Source organism: Photinus pyralis, unplaced genomic scaffold, assembly GCF_008802855.1.
Source record: "Photinus pyralis isolate 1611_PpyrPB1 unplaced genomic scaffold, Ppyr1.3 Ppyr1.4_LG2, whole genome shotgun sequence".
NCBI classification, from domain to species: domain Eukaryota; kingdom Metazoa; phylum Arthropoda; class Insecta; order Coleoptera; family Lampyridae; genus Photinus; species Photinus pyralis.
This window is the reverse complement of record NW_022170403.1, coordinates 1,354,878-1,381,445: the sequence shown is the minus strand read 5'-3', so window position 1 is coordinate 1,381,445 and position 26,568 is coordinate 1,354,878. Positions and strand designations below refer to the sequence as shown.

The 26,568-nt window shown below is 35.3% G+C and overlaps 3 protein-coding genes across 3 annotated transcripts; 1 reads left to right on the top strand and 2 right to left on the bottom strand.

Moving 5' to 3' along the window:
• Positions 1 to 429: 429 nt before the first annotated feature.
• LOC116164894 (rabenosyn-5-like) lies at positions 430 to 2,220 on the bottom strand. Its single transcript, XM_031479142.1, has 4 exons — positions 1,999 to 2,220; positions 1,539 to 1,952; positions 1,275 to 1,486; positions 430 to 1,176 (listed from the first exon to the last, which is right to left on the bottom strand). Exons 1-4 carry the CDS (start codon positions 2,147 to 2,149, stop codon positions 643 to 645), a joined length of 1,311 nt encoding a protein of 436 aa, XP_031335002.1. The 5' UTR covers positions 2,150 to 2,220; the 3' UTR covers positions 430 to 642.
• An 8,407-nt stretch (positions 2,221 to 10,627) lies between these two features.
• Positions 10,628 to 12,706, top strand: LOC116163598 (vanin-like protein 1). Its single transcript, XM_031477613.1, has 8 exons — positions 10,628 to 10,763; positions 10,815 to 10,931; positions 10,977 to 11,120; positions 11,171 to 11,316; positions 11,364 to 11,575; positions 11,626 to 11,840; positions 11,885 to 12,093; positions 12,194 to 12,706. The coding sequence occupies exons 1-8, from the start codon at positions 10,704 to 10,706 to the stop codon at positions 12,645 to 12,647; spliced, it is 1,557 nt and encodes a 518-aa protein (XP_031333473.1). The 5' UTR covers positions 10,628 to 10,703; the 3' UTR covers positions 12,648 to 12,706.
• Positions 12,707 to 17,167: 4,461 nt separating this feature from the next.
• Positions 17,168 to 26,087, bottom strand: LOC116164239 (vanin-like protein 1). The gene is made up of 8 exons (XM_031478384.1): positions 25,936 to 26,087; positions 23,306 to 23,425; positions 23,109 to 23,258; positions 19,005 to 19,153; positions 18,217 to 18,431; positions 17,950 to 18,164; positions 17,673 to 17,905; positions 17,168 to 17,618 (listed from the first exon to the last, which is right to left on the bottom strand). The coding sequence occupies exons 1-8, from the start codon at positions 25,993 to 25,995 to the stop codon at positions 17,174 to 17,176; spliced, it is 1,587 nt and encodes a 528-aa protein (XP_031334244.1). The 5' UTR covers positions 25,996 to 26,087; the 3' UTR covers positions 17,168 to 17,173.
• Between the last annotated feature and the right edge of the window lie 481 nt (positions 26,088 to 26,568).

The following is a 26,568-nucleotide window of genomic DNA, read 5'->3' as shown; positions in this document are numbered from 1 at the left end:
TTAATTTAACCTCAAAAATTAAGCTTGTTTTGAGAATCTATTACATAAAAAAAAAGCAAAAATGAGAATACTGCCTGCTTTATGGGCTCGTGGTAATCCAAAGGAGCCAGTACCGTTTCAAGAAATTTTACCTCTTAAGCTAAGACCTTTCGTATCTGGCAAGGGGGATAAAACGAGCAATGTTTGTTGCTTATATGAAATGTCTTTAGTGTTTGGCTGTTTGAAAGAAAACGAATTTAAGGAGTCGGCATGTGGAAGAGAAATCAAGTCTTTCCAGGAATGTTTCACCAATTACAATAAGCAAAAATATATAACGAAGGAAAGAGAAGCTAAAGGTATCTTAACACCAGGTGAAAAGAGATTGCCCTATAGGCAGCTTAATAAACTATTACGAATGTATCCAAATGAAAAATAATGTTGCGTCTTGTATATATCTAGTGTTTGTTTAATAAATTACAGAAATTAGCAACTTTTCTTTTTATAGACATCAACATGAGGTTTCAATGCGAAGTTTGCCAGCTTTAGTTGAAACTCCTTGCATTAGCACTGAACCAAAATATTTAGAAGGCTGCATGCATACATAATATATTAAGTAGGTATACCATATCAGAAATAAATAAAACTAATCTAGCTAGACAAATATCACACATTAATATCAGAATGAATCTGGTTCATTCGGTAAGCTTCTTTTAGAAACTTCAAATTTTCTTCAAGCGATACAACTTCCTCATATCGATTAGCCGATCTCGCCTGTTCAATATAATTTTGAACAATCTTAATTTGTTCTTCTAATGGATCATTTGGTGTATCGGTCACAGACTGTTGAACAGCCAAATTTTCCGGGGACCAACCCGTGGTAACCGCAATTTTCTTTAAGCTCACAGGCTTAGGTAGCTCCACAGCTTGCAAATGTTTTATTGTCCGATTTTTTCTCATTTTGTCCAGTTCAGCCGGATTAGGTAATACCAACAAGTATTCCTTAATATATCGAGTAGTTGCCTGGCGAATTGCATTTTTTAGCAGAGATAGTTTCGGTTGATTATCTTCAGAACTAATTGACATAATTTGTTTACTAATGATATCTAGAACCTCGGCCTGTTGTGCGATAGAAGCTCGAAGTGATTGTGCATCTTTTAGGTGGAAAGTATCTTCACTGGACATTAATGAATTACACATCTAGAATTTTTAAATATCATTCTTAATAGTCGGTTTACTGTGAGGGATCACATGTAAATTTTACTTCATACTCCTACATGTGTCCCCTCTAAGCTTACCTTTTCATATAAATTTATGGATTCTTGTAAATCAATTTTTGTTTTTTGCAAACGATCATATAGCTGACATATAAGAGGTTGATTTCCTTGTATCATCTGCACTTGATTACGACTTTCTAACATATTCATGCAATGGGTGCACAGTCTTATATTATCTTCAACTTTACTGCTCGAGTTATCACGGTCGGTGTAGACGTTTGTTACAATCATTTCTAAAAGAAAGGATGTCAGTACACATTTACTAAGTTCCTAAGAAATACAAACTAGCAACATCACACGAAAGGAAACAAGAACACAAGTTACACATGACACTCCCACACAAACGGCAGTGGTGCTGTCTCCTTGTAATATTAAATGTTGCTGCACACGAAGGACAACGAGATACTGCTGTACCATCTAACCATGTAACTAACTCCTGCTCTTGTTGTTTGCGATCGGACCCATTAATATGTAATAACTTGTCTAATCTTATAATCAAGCGATTCGTTTCGCTGGTACGATGATCTAAGCGTTCTCTTCGAACGATTTTAAAAAAATCGGTGTGCTTACGACTTACACCAGGTTCCTGAGGTTCTATATAATCCCAGTGAAACTCTTGCAAGGATAATTCATTTTTGAATAATTCCAAATCCTTTTCGTCAATTTTTAATATTCTCTTCTTCGCTTTTCCCACAAGGTCTAAAACTCATCTATTCGTTATTAGATCTTATGCAAAATATACAACCTTTGATGGATTTCAACAAATCTTGTTCTTCGGAGTGGAGCTCCACAAAATGGGAAAATAAATTTGATGATGAACGATAATCTTTATAACAAACTGGACATATGAAACCCTCTTGAATATCGGTGTCCAATGGTGATTGTGCCATTGCCATTGTAACTTCCAGCAGAAAATAAATAAAGGGAATCAACTCGTTTCTGCAAATATTTTGTAATTAAAAACCATTCTATTTATCTAAATCTAATCGTGACTCCTGTTCATTGGGTGCGTTCACCAAACCATTGAATTACACACTGTGTATAATGTGTAATATGATGCATTGGCGGTTTTTTTTCAAATTTGAGGGATCAACCTCATCTGGGGTAAAATGCTGTGAAGCATGTTAGCGAAAATTGTAATTAATGTATGTACCTACTGTAGCGATTTTTCTAGAGCGATATTAAGGCGCTATTCGCTCGATAAAGGATTAGTCATCGGTAATAAGTACAAGAAATAAAGCAAGTGTGGATGTGACTCATTCTTTCTGTGAAATATGATATGCTTTCTAGATTTTCCTAGAAGGTTTATTGTTTGCTGTAGGTACAACAAATTGAATTGTGTTGAAATTCAATGCAACTCCCAAAGGGAACCCAACAAGCAGCGCTTCGGTACACCAAATAAAGGCCCATTTTGTGCTTACCTCCTTTCCCTCGCAACTACGTTTAGAGTCCGTTCCCTTCAAAGTTGGCACTGCGCATGCGCAAAACCAAATTTTGAAACTGCCGTTTGATTTTCCTTTATTCCAAGTGCCTAATGTATCAAATTTCACTCGACTCAACTTTTGGCATTGCGTATTATATGGCTAAAGCTATGCCCATATTGAATTTCATGTCATTCAGTTTATAACTAGCGGAGATGTCAAAGCGATCGGACATTTCTAAACATAGTTATCGTTCACACGGACAGATAGAGGGGCAGACAGACAAAGGAACAGACGGACAGACCAACAGACAGCAATACAAAATTATAAACGATCTCTAGGATCGTTATAAACAGCAAAAGTGTAAAATTGTGGAACATGTAAAAAACGGTTTTTTCGTTTTTTTTGCAATAACTAAATATATACTTACACTTTTTAGCAATAAACGCAGATAAAATTCCTTCCTTGGTGCAAGTTTCGACACCATAACGACCCAAATAGCGAAAAAAGTAGAACAACAACTCTTAAGATAAAGAACTAGTAGCGTCTCAACGAACGAGCGGACGGACGGACAAAGTGGCCGCAATAGCGCATTTTTTTAATTTTTTTGGAAATGCGCTAAAAAGAGACGGGTTACATGGAAGATCAAGGAACTGAAAAATACAGTCCTAACGCTTGTTCACAAGAACATATTGCTTTGGTTCGTGAAAGTGTTGCTGAAAACCCTGATTCCTGCCTGAACTTATAAGGATGAAATTATTCATGTCATTGGCGACAAAAAAATCTTTCAAATAAAATTTTTAGTGTGTCTAGTAAGCTACACAAATTAATATGCAATATGTATGCAATTGGTATATTTGCGCCATCTCTTTGGTAATCCCTATACTTTTCCTAATTATTTTCTTGTAATAGTTGAACCAGTTCCAATGAGATGTCGCCACGTCCGTAACTACCTTCTTAAGTACATTTAAACTCAAAGGGCTGTAACTTTTGATCTAGCAGCCCAATCTTGGGACAGTTTAAAATTATGGATTCTACAGGCCACATTCTATAAGTAAATGTTTTTTCCCGGTCGATCTGAGACAATTTTTTTTTCGGGCCTGTTTGAAATTATGAATTCTACAGGCCACATTCTATCAGAAAATTTTTTTTCCGGATCGATCTGACACAATTTCTTTTCGAGGCTCAAAAAAAGGCATAGTATAACCTTCCTTTTTTACCAAAAATCGACTACACCAAAATATCTCGGGAAAACACTTTTTCTTATTAATTTTGGGGCGTAGAATCCAAAACAATTCGTACTTTTTCGATTAGGCTTCTCAATCAAAAGTTATGGACTAGAAACCAATTTCGAAAGAAAATTCAAAAGGCTGTAACTTTTGATCTAGCAGCCCAATCTTGGAACTGTTTGAAATTATGGATTCTACAGGCCACATTCTATAAGAAAATGTTTTTTCCTGGTCGATCTGAGACAATTTTTTTTCCGGGGCCAAAAAAAGGCAGTGTATAACCTTCCTTTTTTACCAAAAATCGACTGCACCAAAATTTCTCGGGAAAACACTTTTTCTTATTAATTTTGNTTCTCTGATGACACTCCAACTTCACGCTTGAGTGTCAACATCGATATTTTCAAAATTTTCTTTTACTATAATTTTGTGCTAATTTGTGCTGCTAATTTAAAATTTTGTGCTAATCAGGTTAATGAGTAATTCAAATTTTTCTGAAGATACTCACTGTAGTGTCAGTTAGTTGGATATTGCCATCGCCGTTTTTCTGGAAAAATTTCATCAAATGTCGACATTTTAGATCATTTTAAGTAACTTCTAAATAATAAAATTTGTCTGCCTGTGGGTACGTACCGTACGTACTATGTACAGTGTGGTCCAATTTCGATGGGATTAAATGGGTAATTTTCTTATTAGCGCAGATAAACGAAAACGGTTTTAGTACTCGTGTCCTTATTTTTTATGCTTATTCCATTACCTTTGCCGGAAATTAGCTGCCGTCTTTTGTTTTTTCACTAGAGAGAAAAAGTGAAAAATGTTGAAGCTACAACAAAATGGCTTTTGTTCAATCCTGTCATTGAAAACAAGTGTTTCTTACTTAGATACCAAATGTGAAAGTGTTTGTTTTACCCATTCAAACTATTTCCATAGCAACGGGTGAGCGAAAAGAGTGAGTGAAAAATTTTCACCCACTCATAATACACATACATACGCTGAACTTTTATTTATTCATAATTCATCACTAATAGATACAAAGCAACAAAATTACTTATAAATATGAAAATTAACATTACAATTGTTAAAAATTGGTTGATTGATACCAGGGACTTGAACTTTTCCACTTCCACTTCTCTTTGATCAAATGTCTTCGCTTTTTTAGGTTGATAACCCTTTAGAATTACTTTTTAGAATCGCGAACAAGGTTTTAAACCTAAAACATTTCATATATTACAACCAGTAAATTAATAATGAACTAAAACTTACTTGCTTTCTCAAAAACAAATAGGGTGCATTTAAGCATCGACAATATAGACCATAAAGAAGGGGCAGCGTATTTTTGTATCAATCCATTGAAATAAGCAACCACTACTTCTTCAATTACAACATTTACGTTTCTGTTCTCCATCCACGACCGAAATTTTTCCAACTCCTTGATGTATCTGTCTGGATTTCTTCGGTAATAAATTAAATGTCGCTGCATTCGCTTCTTCCAAAATGTTATCTGGCACAAATACACTATTTTCATCTTCCATTTTCTTGGAAATCTAAACGCGCACACTTTTGCTACAATTATAATTTGTTGACAGATTGTGTCAATTGTTTTACGCAGATCTCATGGGAACCATAACAACGAAAACTACCTACTATGTTTTTTTCAGATGCTTAAAAAATAACTATTACACAGTTTCTTTTTAAATTTTTATTAGTAACAGGATTGAACAAAACGCTATACAGCACTCGTGGAAAACTAAATCACTCACTTGTGTGTCGTTCCACACTCGGCTACGCCTCGTGTGTAATCTCGACACACGCGTGAGTGAAACTTTTAGTTTCTCCACTTGTACTGTAATATACTATAGCATTATTCAAGCAGTTTTTAATGTAGATAACCAATGTCGTCAGTCGTTTGTTTCTAGACCTTTTAATAACCAACTTTTTATTTATTTATTATTGTCTTTATTTTATAGTGGGCGGAGTGTTAGCTAATTAGCTACTCTTTCCACAAAAAAACTTTTGTTATTATCTTTCAGGCAAGATGTATTAATAAGCAAAATTTATTGTAAAAAAGCTTATTCTTGAAAATAAGTATGATGTATTATACATTTTAGGAAAGCTCGTAAAGCAATAAATTTTTTTAAACCATGGTAAATTGTAACTTCAATTTAAAAAAATCAACTTTGAGTTACAACGCAGTTACTAAAAGAATTAGAAACAAACAAATCGTACAAAAGAAATAGAGCTGAATTTGTGTTTATGAACTTATAACATTAATCAGAATTATAATGGAATTTTGTGATAAAATGGTTACCCAATTTTCGTGTATGTAATGACAATTATCAGGCTGAAGAACGGAATGAAGCCTGTGAATGCGGTATCTGTTTGCACAGCTTGCAATCTGTTATGTTGGAAGCAATTATGACCACTTTCTCCGTCCGTCCATGCGAGGGCGCCACTGCTCCTACAGTTTTCAATATATTTAGTTCGTTCTTCTTGAATTCGGTAGCTCTGTTACCTCATGACGATAAATGTGCGCATGCGCAATATCAATAAAATTTTCTTATTTATTAATATATTTTGCTGTAATTTTCACCACCTTTATAGTAAAGGCAAACATATCGCATATGGTAAGAATCAGGTGTGCGCATGCGCAGACTGCACAATGCCCGCATCCTTTTTTTATAGATATTTTTTGGAAAATTTAACCACATTCTAGTAAAGGCAAACGTCCATATTAGATATGCGCATGCGCAAACCGCCCAATACTAACTTCCTTATTTTTAATTATAGATGCTTCTAATAACGAAAAACATAGGTCACATAACAATGGACTATGGAAGTCCCGAATAATGCATGAAAAATGCTCGCAATTTACTCGCCTTAGGCCCAAACCTCTTTACTTTTAACTTTTATGTCCACAGTAAGGTGCCTTTTGCCGCTTCGCTCTCTTTTTTTTATTACTCTCCCTTGAGCTACATCCAGGGGTGTATTTCCCACAAGGCGGACTAGTTGCGCGCCTAGAGCGGCAAATTCTAGGGGCGGTAAATTTTGGAGGAAACATTTTGACTATTCACCAGTTTTGGTTTTGTTTAGCAAGAAGCATGAAGCGTAGAGACCACAAATTTAAATATCTGATTGTTTGTTGATGAGCGGTAAATACGGCAACCAGGAATAAAACAAGGAAAGGAGTACGTAGCGTTCTTTTCTTACCAATTGATATTCCAAATTTATATTCCTTATATACTTCGAATTTTACTCGTTGATTGTTGAGTGAGAAATAGCAAAGAGACGCAACTATAATGTAAAATTGCGATACATATTCCCGAAGCTTCCCGTGCCCACAGTCCACAGTGGGAGGGGTGTGAGTGTGTTAGACGTGCGACTCTGATGCTTAAAGGCCACCCAACAACACAAACCGATTGAAAATTAATGAAAGAGCGTTGGACTATAATTCCGGAGGTCGGGTGTTCGAACCTGGATTGAGGTGAATTTTTCATCTGTGGCAGATACCTTAGACCAGTTGCCAGCATTCTGCCGGCTACTCTGAATGACGTTTTCCTGCAGTTTTCCTAATTCGTAAGGTAAATACCGGAGTAGTATAAAACAACTTAATACCTTCTCTGCAGAGGCACCTCTAAAAAGCACTATGCGGGTCACTCTGTAATTGGGCGTAAGCCTGTTGAGGGCCCAGAACAAGAGAGGAATAGTAAATAAATAAACGCTGCTACATCTGCGGAAATCGATTATTAAGGATCCTCAGATCCTTTATAGTTTTGTATTGTCGTCCGTCCGTCCGTGTGCGCTCTAACTCTTTTTAAAAGTGGCCGATTGTGTTGAAATTTGGTATACGGGTACGTTGGACATTAAGAACGGACGCTATTGATTTTCAGGAAGCTGGTTCAACAGGAACAAAAGTTATACGACTTCGAGTGAATCGGGAACAGGAAAAACTGCGAACTCAATATAATAAAAATTAACATATTTCATTCCTTAGGTCATGTATCGAGTTCGGACTTTCGCTAGATTATTCCCTATGACTCTTAGATGTGTAACAATTCAATATAACTCTTCTCTGTGGTCTCGGTCAAAAGTTTTAGAGCAAAATGTACCCAAATTATTCTTTACACATGAATTTAGAGTTGTAAAAGCTTTCAAACGCATTATCTTGATGCTGAAAGAGTTGATAACGTGCACGTTTGATAACCGCATGTGTGTGATTCAAAAATGTTAAATTATTTTTCTGAGGCCACATGGATTTTGATCAAAATATGTCAAAATCGTTAATTATGCCCCAAGATCGTTGGGAAAAAGACTACGCGCATTATCTCAATGCCCAAGACATGAATTTGATGCATTTTTGGCGACCACGTGGATTTTGATCAAAACATGTCAACATCGTTATTTATGCACCAAGAGCGGTGGGAAAAAGACTAAGCGCATTATCTCAATGCCCAAGACATGAATTTGATGCATTTTTGGCGACCACGTGGATTTTGATCAAAACATGTCAAAATCGTTATTTATGCACCAAGATCGTTGGGAAAAAGATCAAGAGCATTATCTCAAAGCCCAAGACATGAATTTGATGCATTTTTGTTAACTATAAAATGTATTTTGTAAGATTAAAATAAATTGTCGTTAAAAGTGATTGTAATACTGAGGATCCTTCGATATTTCGTTGTATCGGTTTATTCTTTACCAAATTGCCGATGTACTGAAGCATCTTGCAATAAGCCTCATCTAAATTAATCGAGTTGCACCTCTCTTTATATTTCTCACCCCATCTAGGTATTCCTTCTGTAAACCCGTTTAGTTTAGATGCCAGTCATTTCTATAGTATATTTGTTATTACCATAGTTCTTTGGTTCGCCACTAGAGGTCTTGATCTTCTTTTTTTTCTACATACGCATGTCCTATACTTCTTCCTTTCAGAGACGATCTGGATCTGGGTTAATTGCGTGCAAATTTTTCTCGATACGCCATTACTTTTTACTTGACTTTGTGTCAATCTGTTTTGGCTGTGAACATATTTCTATTGAGTGTTTTTTCTCTATTTCTGATGTGCTGTGGCTGTGCTCCATTGAATACGCTTTTCAAGTAATTAGTGTGAGGTATGTACTTCAGCATTTTTCTTAATACGTTTTTTAGGGTTTTATCTTCCCTCAAGGTTCGCTCAAACTTCTCTCTTAACTTCTTATCATTTTCTCTTCTGGATTACTTTTACGTTATTCTCTACCTGGATATTTCTTACGCAGAACGTGGATGACATCGCAATTTTACCTGGACCCGCCAACTTAGCGAAATTGACATTGGCAACGTCACGTGAGACGACATTACATAACCTACTTCGAAAATTTACACCTGGAGATGTACCTAATTGTTCATTACTAACTGCAAGTATTTACGAAACCTTTTGGAGAATATTAGCTTTCTATCTTTACACCATCATATTCTTTTTCTATGAATTGAATATCTTTACAATTCTTTCGGTGTCTAGAATATTATGGGTTTCCAACTTAGACAATACAGTACATGGACTGCTAATTAGCAGTACAAATTAGCACAAAATGAGCACAAAATTATAGTAAAAAAAAATTTTGAAAATATCGATGTTGACACTTAAGCGTGAAGTTGGAGTGTCATTAGAGAAAGTTGAATTACTCATTAACCTGATGAGCAAAAAATTTTAAATTAGAAGCACAAATTAGCACAAAATGAGCGCAAAATTATAGTAATTCACTTTCTTTGTGTACGGTATTATATGTTGATTCTGTTTTAACATTAAGAGCGTCTCAAAAGTAGCGAATATTACACATAATATTGTAGATATACTATAACTAGGTATAACTATTTGGTATTTAATTACTCCACAAAAGACGTTTCAGTTACCTATTCTTATTTTCTCAAAACGAAAGCGCAGTAGATAAAAATTATGTGTTCTTAAATTACGGGATTTAACTATATCAGACTCTTCATACAACTTCAAAAAAAAACCAGCGTGATTATATCTAAGAAATGGAAATACTTAAGAATCGCGATGTGTTGAAAATGAAAGACCAAATAGCTATTATTTGAAACATTTTTCCATGAAGTAGATGTTTATCAAGATGTGCACTACTACATACATTCTGTAAAGGCAATCGTGTAGTAGCCTGTTAAAAATATTTAATTGTAATAAACCAGAGGTTTACAGAATTATCCAGGTGCGAATTATCCGGGAGCGAAACGTCCAGGGTTTGAAATATCCTGAGAGCGAAATGTCCGGGTGCGAATTATCCGGGTGCGTTTTGGTATAACTCTAAAATATATCTTTATGAAGTGTTGAATCTAAACTACCTTTTGCCATTACTTTTCTGATTACTTCTTTAGAGGATGTTCTCTTGCATTCAATATCGTAAAATACCAATTTCTCTGACAAATTGCAAAGTTGAAAGGTAGCAGGTGAGAATACAGCAGTTCGCCACTCAAAAGTTAAAGGAAGCGGACCTGAGAATAGGAAACTGCGACTAAATTAGTTACGAGTTTCTATAGGGGTAATGAGGCACAGTGCAAATTCTTAGCTCTGAGCAACAGAAATGTAAATTTGGCCGCCATAAGACAATCCATTTTCTATAAGTAAAATACAATTACAGATGTTAGTCACCATTTCAGTTCCTAAAGTATGTTGGTTCAATTTTTTAATGGTTTCAATTACTATTAATTAGGATATTGCGGTTAATTGTACAAATGACTCACGACACGAACGTTGTAAATTTATTAGGAAGTTCTCGAGTAGGTTTCAGTTTTTGCAGTGTTCTATAACAAAAATGATTTCTCCAATGTTTGGTTTAGTATTTGCATTTGCATTTAGCAACACGCTAGCTAAAGTCAGTTAACTCACTACGCGTATATTTTTAAGGTAGCACGTATGATTGTAGGAAACCTACAAGGCGGCCGTGGTGGAATATCATCCAGTTAACAGTGACAATGCGTACGAAGATTTTTTCACCAACGTCAGAATGTATTTAAAGTACATCGAGGAAGCGGCTTTGCAGGTAAAATTAAACATTGTGTCTTTTGGTTTATTTACGCAACTTTAGGGGGTCGATATAATCGTGTTCCCTGAAGATGGATTAACTGGCTGGATGTTGGACGATAAATATATTCCCACATTTGCTACCGAAATTCCGGATTCTGATAGTGGAGTTTCCCCGTGTATCGATAGAAATGGTAGTTATTCCAATGTAAGTAATCGTTCTTCAATATCATGTCTTTAAGGCCTTCTCTATTTTAGTATTTAATCAATTTATCCTGTGCTTGCAAAAGGAATAAAATATATTCGGTGGTTAATATAATTGAAGTGGTCCATGGTAGTGATGGAGAAAAAATTTATCATAACACGAACATTGCTCTTAATCGTGCTGGAGTGGTTATTGCAAGGTATTTCGCTGTAATATAGTCTCCTTTTACATATTTATGCTTTAAAGGTACCGAAAGATAAATTTATACGATGAAGTATTTTATAAACCCGGTGAGCATGTACTCAGTACATTTACAACTGATTTCGGGGTGACATTTGGAATGTTCATATGTTTCGATGTGGTATTTAAAAGTCCTGGATTAGATATTTTGCAAAATACTGAGGTCACCGACATTGTGTATTCAACAGCGTGGTTTGCTCGACTGCCCTTTTACACAGGTGACTTTCGATTTGAGTATAAAGGATCTTGTAAAAATCATTTACTTTAGCAAATAGTGTACAACATGGTTACGCGAAACTCCACGGTCTCAACTTTTTAGCAGCGGGGTTAAATGACCCAAAAACTGGCACGGGTGGCAGTGGGATTTATCTTGCTGACGGTGGTATACTTACCGTTTACATTACCGGTAAAGAAGAATCAAAACTAATCATAGCTAACGTGCCCAAGATAAAATCCAGAGTTGATTTATCTAACACCTGTCAAGTACGTTGTACCTTTTGATGATTTTTCTATCTTACCTATTTCAGCATGCTGGTGCCGATTCAGTGAATTCACATTCCAGTGACGTGCATCTATTCTTCACAAACACTACCGATTTGAGTAACTACACAGTACAATCCCTGGATTTAAACGATTTAGAAGTTAGTGAAACTGTTTGTGCCAAAAATAGTGAATTTTGTTGCACTTTTAATGCAACCATGAAGAAGTACTCACCATTACCCAACTACTCATATAAGTAGGTATAGGTTAGTCACGTTAGGCAACATTATTAGATCCCATAATCTCAATCTAAAACCAAAGCAATAGTGAGTACTATTATATCCAGTGTTTTTTAGGTTAATTGCGTATAGTGGGGTCAGCGCGATATCGACTACAAAAACCATTGGGTTAAAACAATGCGCTCTAGTAGCATGCAGCGAAGATAACATTGCTTCTTGCGGGCAAAGGAATAAAGGATTTCCGAGCGGAATCTATTTTGAACATATATCAGTTTCCGGAACTTTTAACACCAACGACGCCGTATACATGCCATCAACCGTGACATATGATCTTCTTCCAACCAATCGATACGTGTACTGCAGGAAGGTTTCCGGTAACCAAGAAGAAGTAAGCATGTATACAACGCAAAAACTGGATTCCCTTTTGACTTTTGGCATATTTGGTAGAACATTTAAATATGATGATCATACTCCGGGAATAATTACTGATGCGGCAAGTCGTAGTGGTCACATATCGTATATGGCATGTTTGCTTATTTTATTTTGTTCCAATTGTTTGTGGATAATATAATTGTCGCTTTGTACATAGTCAACTGATGGCAAAAGTGCATAAGCGTTATATAATTTTTTTATGTACCATTTATCGCAATTGGAAAACCCGCCTACATTTTTTACAGAAAGATTGAAGAACTGCAATTGAGTCAATTACAATTACAATAACTTACTCTCGTTTGATAAGTAATAATCAAATTCACGTTATACAGGGTGTTATCTAAAATTGTATTGGAAACCATTGCAAATTCCTCAAACTGGTAGGTACAAAAATTGCCGGTGTTACTAGACTGGTCAAAAAGCATAAGTAAGTATACAAAGGTTTTCAGTTATCATCGACATATACCTAAAATGAATGGCTTGCAGAAAGAGAAACGACACATGCAGCACATTACAATTTCAAAATGATTAATTATCGATGAGCTTTTGTTTAAAAAAACCAAAAATTAAGTTACGAAAAGAATGAATTTATAGCTATTAAGATAACCAGGTGGTTTATAGGTACACGTACTGTAAAGATGATGCCTATTTTTAATCCGAATGACCGAAGGGAGCGAGGTTTTAATGAGCATCCCGTCTGCCCGTGTGCTTTCATCTCGAAACAATCCTGGGGGCCTTAAGCGACTGAAAATGGTTGAATTCCAGAGTTCTTAGAATGATGTTAAGTTTTCATGACGTTTTGAGTATATACCAGTGCTTTTGATGCATGACAGACCATAAGTTCCATCTTCGAAAACTTGTTCACCACATATTATATACTTGTGAGGGACATCGATTTTACTACCAAATCTTAGGGCAGTACAAATACGAAAACAATATTGTAATCAACGAGTAGAGTTTGCTGGAAGGGTATTGAGCCATGCATTTGCTTCTAGACAACGGAAGGCATTAAAGCGTGAATGACTTGAATCGGAGTTAGGATCTAGTCCTTCGACAATCTTAATGATATTGATTTAGTCCTAATTTAGTTGCGTTGAGGAAATTGACGGAGTTAACTCATTCCACAAATTCATACGATATCCAAGTAGAGTCTGAGTCTTGGAAGGTTTAATTTATATTAAACACAGAGCAACTTAGAGGAAAGGACGCGCAAAATCCAATAACGAGAGTTTTATTTTTTGACGTGGATTCTGGAATTTTAAGAACAACGTGTTGTAACGGATGTTACAGATTAACCCTCCTACTTCTTGTGGTTGATAAAATTGTGTGTGGTTCTTGTTGTATATTTATATTAATATGCCTCGGCTGCTCGTCGGTTAATAATCCTCTTCTCGCCTCAAGAATAAGAAGTAAAGGATAAATAATAAATCAATATTCTTTATAAAGTGAATTTGTTCTTATCTTTATTAAAGTTTGAATTCGTTCATATTTTTCTTAAAGTATCACCACGAAATGTTCTCTTGTTAGGTTTGTGTTCCCAGTTGCTGTTTTTTCCGATTTTTTATTGTGCGGGAGTTTTCGACATTACCTACAACCACAATAAAATTTGAATAAACCACACTTTTCCTAGTTTATTGTTGTTCCTTGGTATTTTTGTTACATTAACAGCCAAAATAGTTGCAGCGTTTTCAGTTAAAATATTAACAAAACCCACATTCCAGTGTTTCTAGCTGTCGTAAGTTTATGATGCAATATAAGGAATTAAAATGGACACAATTACCTAACCATAGGTTCTAACGGAAAATCGGAAAACAAGGAGTTTTAATGTGTTTTTAGGGTAATTGGACACTGCTGAATCCGATTTTACCTGCTACCAGCGTGTTAAGGACTCAAATAAAGATGGCGGCGAAAATGGCGACTAAAACTCACTTTAACATATTTTTCTTGTTGAAAACAAAGATATTGTCATGATTATTATGTAACACATACCTTTTTCAACTTCTTACTATTTTAAGAAAAATTTTGAACCCAAAAAATTTAAGATGGCGGCTGAAATGGTGCTCCAATATCGCATTTTGTAGTATTCCTAATTTATTTTACCATAAGTGAGCAAAATAATTATAATTTGTTTGCAAAGTGAAAAAGAAATACAAAAACTTTGTTTACAGTTTTTCAAAAATGGCGGAAAATATGGTGCTTAGTTTGACTCTTTGTATGCGATATAGGGGTAGTATTAAAATAATTATTTTTCGTTTAATTTCATATTATTTATTACCGTATACAAACTCTGTATAAGAGAACAAGTCGAAAACAACAAAATTTTAAAAAAAATGAATGACCAAAACACTGGCACTTCTTCTGCACTCTTTCTTGCAACCACTATGTACCAAACTCCAAGGTTTGGAGAATGGGTTGCAAGCCATCATCATTATTCCAACCACACTCCGTTGCAGAAGACAGAGATTGGGAAGCAATGTCAGTTTTTTGTGTCTGAAGTTGGTGGTAAATCTTCGGATTTTTTTGTTACGTCAAATAACTCATGCCTTGTCTCATGAAGGGTGGTACAGTTTCCGACACAGTTCAGTCTAACCATAAATTCCTCAAACCTTTTTAGAGTAGGTATCCTCTGAAAGAGGATGAACACCAAGTCCAGTGGGTGAGGCAGCGTATTTTTTGCATACTCGGTAACTCACTCCGTAAGCTGTTTGTTTTCCAATGCCAGTACTGTAGGAAATGCCAACAGTTGTAGCATGAAATCCAAGAATACCTTCGACCACTGTATTTGGAAGAGCTTCGTAAACTTTATGAATTGGAATGTATTTACTTGTGCCGGATCTCATATAGCACTGAGTGCAACTCATCGATAAAAAATGGTACAGGTAGAAGGAAAACATCGGTGTCTCTTGCTGAAACTACAATTGTCTGGAAGTTAACGAGTTATCTATTCTTCTCAAGAATATCTGACGGAATTTTAATTCCAGTCATCATAGAACTTTACCAGTTCTGATTTTTGACCAGTTCGCAGTGATCCATCATGTGAAGAATCTCGTGCTTTAAAATAGAGGGTGGGTCAACTGCTATTCCTAATAGGCCATTATCACTCTTTGAAGCATGCTTATATCGTCCTTCCTTTTTTTACGTTCAGTAACAACCTCTTTGTTTTGTACAAGACTTTAAATGTTAAAGGTCGATTTAGTTTCACCTTTTCATGCAAACTAATAGACTTTTTGTCACCAAGGCGTTGTTCCACAAATTCACAAACATGTTTTCTTCCCTCTTTTTCACCAGTGAGTAAACTGTCTTGAATAACTTTAGATGCAGTATCTTTTGAAACAATGTAACGAAGAACATTTGAATGTTTGGGGTCAAACACTTCAAAATCAAGCAACACTTTTAAGATATCTTCCTCACCGCTTCGATCTTTGGTTTTCCGTGCCAAACATTACTTTTGTTTTATTGCAAATTTCACCCAACCAAGGGCCCAACCGTTCCACTGGAAGCTTTGGCATCTGCAAGAATCCCCTCTTGGGCATGGTCGGGATCAATACCGTTAAAAACGCCTGTAGATCGCTTTACTGCAAACTACCCTTTTTTAAATGTATCAAAAATTTGTGGAGAAAGTTACTTCATTTCGCCAAGGTAACTGTCATTGATTTTAGATAACTATAACGGTCGTATCTTGCAATCATTTTGGGAACCGTTTTGTTTTATTTTTTTCGCAAATTGTCACTAATAACAATGATTGGTAGACAAACTCATTTTAATCCATTTGTACCAACCCCATATAAGAAAATGCAAGTTTTCTTTGCAATTAAAGAACACAAGTTTCGACTGCCATTTTGATCACCATCTTGGTTTTTTGACTACACATTTTTTATAAGATAGTAATAAATACTAAATAGTATGTACTAGATAAAAATTATGATAATATCTTTGTTTGCAACAAGAAAAAAATGTTATGACGTGTTTTAGTTGCCATTTTGGCCGCCATCTTGGTTTGGGACTTTAACAGCCGGATTTCGAGGCGTATTCAGCAGGGTCCAATTATCCTAAAAACACTCAAGATTTGCCGTTAGAACTTAAGATCTCAAAATTCTCGTATGAACTACCATGAAAGGTAAAATAAATTGTAATTTGATTCTATATTCAACGTGCCAAACAAAACTCTTTATTAATACAGCCTGCATTACAACAATTTTTCTCAGGTAAGTATGACAAAACAAGTGGGTAGTAGCTGTGACCGAACAAACATGTTTTCCAAATAAATCGTTTAGAATTTTCATGGCTTCTTTGATTAATTTCTCAGGGGTTGCGAAAAAAAGCTCATCTCTCCCACACATAACGTTATGTAACTTATTATATTTTCGTATCCTTTCTACTAACCAATTTTTTTGACATAGGTACCTACAACTTTACTAAAGTTTTTTGTAAACCTACACACTACGTAATCCGCAAAATAAAAACTTCTGGACGTGTCAAACGAGAAATAAATTTATTTTCAAACTAATTTCAACTCTACGAACTTAAGAATCGGGCTGGCATAACAATGTGGCAAGTTGTATAAAGTCGTTCTATTCCTATAAGAGGTAGGTAAATATCCTGAGTTGCGTGACACGTGGCGGGTGTATGTAATGGGGTATATACTATAATCTCACTATAATCTCACTATAATCTCAAATAAGTATATATAACTGTCATTATAAAGACTAAACCATTGATACGGCTAATGTTAGAATTATTTATAGTACCAGGGAATGTGTTATCATTAATATATACCCTTCCGAGTATACCAAATGTTAACAAAGAATCGTGTCGTTTTGTGGTGATTAAACTAACTTCTATTTCGTGACGGGCAATCTGCTCTGTACAATACAAGTAATCGGTGGCAGGAGTTAAATCAAACTTCAAAGTTGAAGGCTGGTAGTGAGCGTGGTCTGGATTAAACTGCCCTTTAATCGATATACTTTCAAAACTTACACCCGAAGGTGAGAGCAAGTTTCTTCCACCACAAGATTGGTTACTTTCATCCAAGCAGGCGACGAGCCCACAAATGCGTTCCCCTACCGTCTTTGATGTACCATACTTTGTCACACCAGAAAAGGCAACTAATCTGAAAATAATTCCGTTATGAAACTTGGAACCTTCGTCTCCTGTACAGACGTACTTGTAAATGTAGTTTTGGAAGACAGTCGTGTGCTTACTGACAACCATATGAAAGTTGCAGCAGAATTTACTTTCCCCGCTACATATTGTTTCAGATATCGTCTTATTGAGTAGATTTATTGATTTAAATGTATAATTCGATAAATCTACTGGAGTTGTCCGAAAAAGGCTGATGTCAGGTAATTGTCTTTCAATTCCCAAGTGAACACCTTGCGTGGTCGTAGCACTTGACCCCTAATAAAAACGTTATATACGCCTTTACAAAAAATTATACTTACCTGACAGGACGTATAATGTTCAGTTCTCTCTCCACTTTTAGGAACGTTTTGAATAATAATTTTAGACTTTCTTTCCCCAGACAAGTACGTTTCGGCCACCTTTCCATTAGCTAAGTAAATTCCGCTTCCGCCATATCCCTCAGACGGATCGTTACGGCTCGAAGCCAGTAAATTAACTTTGCTCGATTTAGCGTATCCGTGCTGGAGAGAGTTTGCTAAAATGATAAGCACATTATTTGACCATTAAAATATGTACTAAATGATTACACTGCCAAAAGGGCAACTCTGATTTCCAAGAAGAGGAGTAAACTATATCCGTTACAGCTGGATTGCCTAATACATGTTGACTTGGATGTCGATATAAAATGTCTCCGGAAATGAACATTCCGAACGTAACACCGAAATCCGTTGCAAAAATAGCGGTCTGTTCCTCATCCCCTGCGACGAAGTATGGTTCGTTAAATAAATTGATTTTGCGATACCTGCAATATTAAAATGTCAAAGGCAACATCATGTAAATATCTAATCTTTGTTACGTTGATGTATAAAAGCTACACGAAATAAAACAACCCCAAAGCCAGAGGATAGACGGGCTGCTCCACGATATTAAAATAACTACTACGACGTACAACTAATGCAGTTTCCCAACTTAAGAGTTTATGTTAAAGTTGTGCATGTCTAACCGATGTAAATAAGCTTTGCTTATGTGCTTTTCGCTCAGTACCTACTACCTACATATATTAGAAAACGAAGAGCCAGTAGATCTGTCCCCTAAATCTCAGTTCGTGTATTTTGGGAATGATTGCTTTGAATTGAACTCTAAGTAGGATGACCTCAAAGACCATAGTCAGTCAACCAAATTGGAAGGTAAAGGCGGTAGGAAACCATCTCTGATCTTATGCGATTCTTGGCCTAGAGCTTCATTAGGATTATAAAGGATACAATTTTTAAGTATGCAAATTGTTTGAGGCGTTCATTCATTTAAATATCAGTAACGAGTCAATTAGATACACAACTACATCTGCAATATTACGTAACACTTCTTATACTCTTACCTGGCGATTATCGCTCCATTTTTGTCGAATACAATATTAGTGTTGTGATAGAACTTATTCTTGCTGTGATTGTCCAACCTGGATTCGATTAAATTGATAACAGTGTAGATTCTCTGCCTTGATATAATGCATGAGAGATCAACCAGAAACTGAAAAACAGATTAACATTACAAGGATTAATAAAAACGTAATTTTAATATTTAAAATAAATTACCAGATACGAAGACTAAAAATTTTGACAACCAATTTATTATTGGATCTTCCAACTGCTTGCTACTATATAAATACTGAAAGTCCTAGCCCTACAAATCGAAAAATGCGATTATGGGGCTTTTGATGATGATTAAAGCAAGCCGCTTTGCACAATTATATATTGGACCAAAACAGGAGGGCCATCCGGCCCCTCTCTCAGGGGAGGGCAAGTCACTCCCCAAGGTGCATTTTTAGTTTTGATATTTTACAGGAAAACTATCTCTATCTATTTGTTCTATGGCCACTCTAACCACATTAATACACATTAATACTGCTGTGTGCAATGGCCAAAATGGACCATACACAAAACACTTTAACTTAGCCAGCTCGCATTAACAATTTCCTCAGGACACATCTGAATTCCACACAATGAAAAATTCCAATCCCGGCTTCAAATTGCAAATTTTTTGGCAAAAACGGCTACGATCAAAATCCATAAATTGCAAGAAGAATGACTTCAGTAAGTTTTGAAAACACCTGAAACAAACTTCTGAGTACGGATCAACTAACTGATCATAATTAAGCATGAAACATCTATCTGGAACGTTAAAGGATTCGAATAAACATACCATTTACCTGAATTAACACAGACAAAATTTATTCTAATCAAAGAAATCAAATTAATCACAAAATTCTACCAATCAAAATGGACTGTAACAAACTCCGTTTACACACTTCGCATAAGCAATCGGTAACAATCAGGCTAACAATTAAACAAATTAATGAAACCTTAACCTACGTAGGTACCTACGACAGAAAACTAACGCACTCACAACCTTGCCGCATTACACTTTTTTTCTTTATCTTCTCTCTTCTTCGGGACAACAAAGACCGTAATCTTTCTGCATTGAAATAAACTGACTGAACAAAGCACGACAGATGAAACGATGAATGTTCGAAATAATGAAAAATTCAATGAGACTGCTTCACCCAAATTTCACTTCTTCTCAAACTTTCACCATAAACTAGACTGATTTCTTAACAAAAATGTTCTAAACTTCACTTGCAAAGACCGCGTGTCTTCTAACACCAACTATTTAAAGTTACTGTCCTACTTTTGAAAATTGGAAAATCTTCCTCTAATTGCTGGACACGTAGCAACACAAGAGTCATATCACGCATCCGTGTTTTTGTCCCGCTTTATCGCCACGTATACAAATTTTTACGCTGAATTCTCTTGTCTCAGAAACACGTTTTTTTAAGAAAAACACTCAGTTTTTGCTTTATTTGTAATAAATTAAATCATCCTTTTAAAAAAAGTAATAAAAATGCCCATACATTAAATCATTAAAACAAAACGGTCACTTAAAGTTATACGATTTAACGAAGCACAAAATTGATAACAAAATAAACAATAAATGCACTACCTATCTCTTTTGTTTGTTTGTTGTTTGTTTGTTTTGTTAGCTGTTACAGATAAGGCAGAAAGCGCCCTTCTGAGCTCCAAAGGCCGTTACGATCAGTGTTTCAAGCGTAATATTTTATTTTCGACGACTCCTTGATATAACGTTTGATTACATACCGATTTCCATACAATCGAATTGTAATTACTACATTTGTTTCAATAGTCATTTAACAATTAAAGCTCCGTTGTTTCCGCGGAAGTCTGCTACAATTCTTGTTTATGTTCTACCATGTCAATTATTTTATTTTTTTAACTTATAAAATTCCTTAGTCTGCCTTGTTGTCCCTTTCGGTAAATATTCTCTTTTCCCTTTTGAAATTTTCTAACGAGTAAGTGGCAGCAAATCCGGTCTACTATTACTACATTTAATTTTTGCTTCATTTTTGCTACTGTACAAGATTCCGTTGTTCACCCAGACCCACCTCTACTTTACCTGTTGTTACGTTTGCTCAAAGTGAACGTAACAGACCTATCAATTTATTTCAAGTTGTGAATTCTAGATTACTGTTGAGATGGGTTTGTCAGTCCGCCTGTCTGTCCGTCTCTTCGTTGTCTAACTCGATAGCCAAAATAAACGGCCATGTTAAAATGGATTTCTAAAACGCCCTACAGACGGTACGATTTGTCGTACAACTTATCGTACGACTTTGTAAAATGCTAAAAACAAAAAAATGCAGCTTTAAGACTTACCCCATATCCTGATAGGGGAGTGTCGCCTGTCTAATTTTTTTAATCCTCAATCCACAATAGTTTCTTTTTGGATTAACATCTTTTTGAGTAAAATATTTATTGTTTTGGTGAAATCATAATCCCCAAAGGCGTTTTTTGGTCAAATGCAAAAATTAATCAAGTTTCTTGTTAGTGTTTAGAGTGGTAATAGAACAATAGTTAATGCACAGTGAGTAATTCGGAAAATTCCTATCTAACAATTGAGGAACAATTAAAGCTTACTTTTGATAAAAAATTTGCAAATGCAATTCACTCGTGAGCGTGATAGTTTGTCCTCAAATCCGAGACTTTTTCTTTAGAATAGAATAGAATAGAAAAAGATGAAAATTGGACCGCAAAAATATACTCAGGAATCGTAATATTTTTCGTGGGGGTGCCAGCTTCAAGTCACTTACTTGTACAAAAGCGCCGTTTATGTTTATCTACGAATTTTATGTTCGTATTTAAAGGGCGGGACATTAACAGTAATCCGCACATATTATTTTAAACTATTAGTAATTAGTTATGGAATGTACTGGTTAAAATGTAAAAGAATAAGTCTTTTCCCCGTCGATTTCAGACAATTCATTTTTTCGACCTAATTTATAGGCAAGACTATTTCCTTTGCTTTTTAACAAAACTCACCACTCAAAAACCACTCCAAAATTGGTGGAAAAAACACTTTTTCTCACAAATTTTGGAGCGTAAAATCCAAAACGAATCGTATTTGTTCGATTAGACCTCACCATCAAAAGTTATGGGCGAAAAAAATTCAAAGGGCTTGAACTTTTGAACTGGTAGCCCAATCTTCAAACTATAAGCAATTACGGAATGTGCGGGTTAAAATGTATAAGAATTATTTACTTATTTTTTAGTTATGAACCGAATTACACGAAATTCAAACTGGGCATAGCTTTAGTCATATAAATACGCGATGCCAAAAGTTCATCCTACTCGATTCAGCATTCACAGTGCCTTTTTAGCGCATTTTTGCAAATTTAGTTATAGACACGAATTGCGGGCGAACGAAACGTCAAAAGTGGGTACCGGCAAAGGGAATATTTTAGTCCCTGACGGCACCTTATTGATGGTGGGGTCAAAACCGCTTATAGAATATTGGTCATACAAATACGCGCTGAAGTCCCTTCGATCTCACACGGTGATTTTTTGACTTCTCCGCCGTTTATGAACCGAATTGCATAAAATTCAAACTGGGAATCGCCAGTACCTATCATATCAAATTTAATATCGGCAATTTGGCACTTTTGATTATGTATCGTTAGGGCTTAACGGGTTAAGTGGAAGAGCACAAAGGGCTGCATGCCTCTTAGTGAACTTCGCCTTTTGGACGCCAAGTTGAATGTATAATATTGGTATTGTTTATATATTTGTCATAGTGTGTCCAAATAAAGTCATTATTATTATTATTATTATTAACTTGTGCTTGTTCTAGTGTTAGTATATTCAAATTATGTCTTTATCCAAGAACAAGGCCCACCAGGGTGCGGACGTCCACTAACAACTCGACGATAACCAAGATGCCGCGGGGGCGGCGGCATCCATTGACTCTTATGTAACCTTCGGCTCTCAAGTTTTCTACTAAAAAATGTCTGTAATGAGAGCAGTCGGCTTTCAGAAGTATAAAACAAGTAACTAAATCCCAGGCTAAATCCTAACGCTTTTCCCGTTTTACCCGTTTACGTCAAATTTCAGTACGTGCATAACTCTACATGTTTTACCTGGGCATATCTTTCATTATCTAAATTATTGGAGCAGAGAACAACATTTTGATCCGGATCTGGTATTTCAGTGCTGATGTCCTGCAGCTCCCTCCAATTCGTGATACTACCAGTTAAACCCATTTCTGGAAATACCAAAATTTGGACATCCTAAATTGTGAATGTTAAAAGAGTATATACATATTTAATTTATTTACCTGAAAAGCAGCCTGCTGAATGTATCTTATGTATTCATGCATGTTCTCCATAAAATTTTGTTTCTTTGTTAGGTGATCATCCTTTGGCGTATATTCCATGACTGCTGCTTTGTAGGTTAACTGAAATGTCAGCTTCCATTGATATATTGTAAGGGGTAGGTTGCAACTTAAAATTTCGTTATGAGGTTCGTGGGTGAGAGCATAATTGAAGGTAAAATAGACTTCGTATCAAATGCAATTTGAACTGCTAAAGACAAAAACTTAAAATACCCCACTTTTATACTCCGACATGTATCTGAACGAGGCGAGGCGGCGTAGCCGCCGGAGCCGAGCGTATGCCTTATCGAAATCAAAAATCCCTTTCGGTTCGGCCGATCAAGTGTAGGTTAATTGGTTCAATTTACCTTTAAAATTTTGTAAATAATTCAGCTCTATTTTAGTTTTATCGTTGTTGAGACGAATTCCACCAATATCTTTTTGATGTGCCATCTTCAGCAGTGAGATCACCTTTAATTCATCCCTCATAGTAACTTTAATGGGTCTATGACGTATGGTATTATGATTAGGACTAGGTTTGGGGATTTTTCCAATTCGGACAATATTCACTAGATCATCACTCTCAATATGACCATCCGCTATTTTCATAAATTTATTTTTATCATCAGAATTTTGAGATGATGTCAGTTCAGGAATATTAAACACTATAATTTTTCTTGCATTTGATATGGTCTTCAATCTCTGAGTGCATGGTAAACATCCGTTTTTCGTCTGTTGAAGCTTGCGACTGTTTTAAAAGGTTTAGTTCAATAACTTGTTGGATTTCTGTAGTTCTTTATTTGCTTCTTCAAGTTTAAAAATTGTTGTATCTAAATCGTTACGCAAGTTAGCAAAAAAGTTATTCAGAATCTTTTTGAAGGATTTTTTAGTTATGGGCACATCTTCTGCGTCAGAGGAATCCTCGTCATCCGACAAAAGGCATTACCACCTAAATAACAATAATGGTAATGCAAAAGGTCCATTGCACCCGAATTATGAGTACTTTCTATTTTTTAGATGAGCTAAGATATTCACTATCATTAGCTAGTGCTTTAGTTAATTTATCTGTATGTTTGGGACGGATAATAACGTTGCCCTCTAGCTCTTTGTGTACTTTACGGATTATGCAACTATTACGAAATATCCTCGCTACACGTCTTAGATTTATCTATGACATTTTTCGCGCAAAAAGCGCAAGCACTCATTTCCTTTCATTAGTTGATCAGTGAAGATGGTAACAGAGATTTTTGTTTAAATAACGCAAAGAAAAAAATGATGGATGCTTGAAGATGTCGAGGATCATTCGGTATTCAGTGGTATCACACTTTTCATGAACAAGAAGAGATCATCGAAAACGCTGTGATACTACGCATAATTTTATCCTGCGTAAATGGATGGTTCGAGAATTTATGTCGCTATTAGAAACAATGCGAAATTATTGCTTCTATTTAAATTTATAGCGCATTGTAAAATTAAAAAGTAGCAGGTAATTTTTGTGTTGCGCTTGTGGAGAAATTTATTATATTCAAAAATTTGTTTTCGGTCGCATTTTATTTAGGTAGTATTGGGGAAAGAAGGGGTTTAATTTTAGATTTAAGGTGTTTGTAATTGCTTTTAAATTTTGTGACGTGTGTTTACGAACCCACTAAATTTAGAGTCTTGTGTAATCGGTGACTTAAAAATTGTTTGTGAAAATCAATGCATTTAAATTTTATTTGTAAATATAGTTTTTGTGACCTTTTTCTTTGACGAATTGTGAACTGACGATTAGGCGTTAGCTCTGAAATTCTACGGAACATTTCAGTATTTTGTATTTTTGTTTCCTACTGGGCGATCAGGTGGTTCACATAGCAATTTGTTAGGTGGCAGCACTGTGTATATAATTATTAATGTACTAGCATGCAAGTCCGTCTACCGAGGCGGGTAGAATTATACGTAAATTAAATAGCTAGTACCCTACGACGGTGAAGGTAACAAATTTAAGGGATTTGGCTGAATTGTAAGATATCGATGGACTGAAAAATCTCAATAAATATATCAGACAATAATTTTATTCAGCTTTCTGAAAGCAACATTTTTATGACTTGTGAGTTTCGAGTAGGTAAATCACGTTAACTTTCTTATGTCTTATGGACTCCATCTTTTTATACGTCACTTGATAGAGAAAAAAGTTACAGAATTGGCGATATTTCGTTTGCAAATTAATCTTGAAATTTATACAATGATTTTATAGGATTACTTAGCTTACTTTTCCAAAAAGTGCAGCTTCCTCCTTCTAATCTAAATATACGACTGATAGATAATCCCATAAGACTAGATAAATGCATGGTAAGCGTATACGGATGTTGCATATGACCTTGCAGGGTGTAGGGAAACCGGAAACTAGTAATTTTCCAGAAATTCCGAAAATCCTAAACCTTTTATTAAAATTTTATAAATTCGCCTGGATCAACAGTTACAGTAATGTGCAATGCAATTATACCGCATTCGCTGCTACGCTCCCTCTAACCCAGAAAAAAAATGGGCTATAAACGTGCAAATAAAATGTTAAAAACGAATGCAGCGTATAGCTAAATATAATATTTTTTACGTACCTCTTCGGCTAACGCATTCACAAATAACACCTGCACAGTAAACAAATAATAATAATACATCGTTAATTTCGGCGCATAAGGTAAGCGACTGTTTCGGTGGTTATTTCCTGCTAAATGTGTAAATGTACCTATATCAATTTTAATTGCCTTTATGTGGACATTAATACAGTTTCATGTAAAACTAGAACATGGACAAACTAATATACGACTAGAAGTGACTCATATTTTTAATTATATAAAAATGAAAATGTTCTAAAGTATTACAATTTGATACTATTCTTAGTGCTAGCGACACTTGTAAATTAATAAATAAATTATATTTAATTATTTCTACTACCTAACCAGTACATTTGACGTGTAATGCGCTTATATATTTCATATTTGAAATGATAGTAGACCTATATAATATACTCGTATACTAAACATAGCCGTAAATTATTTAATGAAATTAGCCACGTAGGTTTCAACATTATGTATTTGAGCAAAGAGAGCAACTGGAATTCACTCCAATATTGTAATTTCGCAACAGTTTACACGCCATTTTTAAGTCAGAATGAATTGTACCATTCAATCTCTGATGAATAAGCGTCATGTTCCGTGCAGGATAATGCGTACTTCTTGAAACTCTGCCAT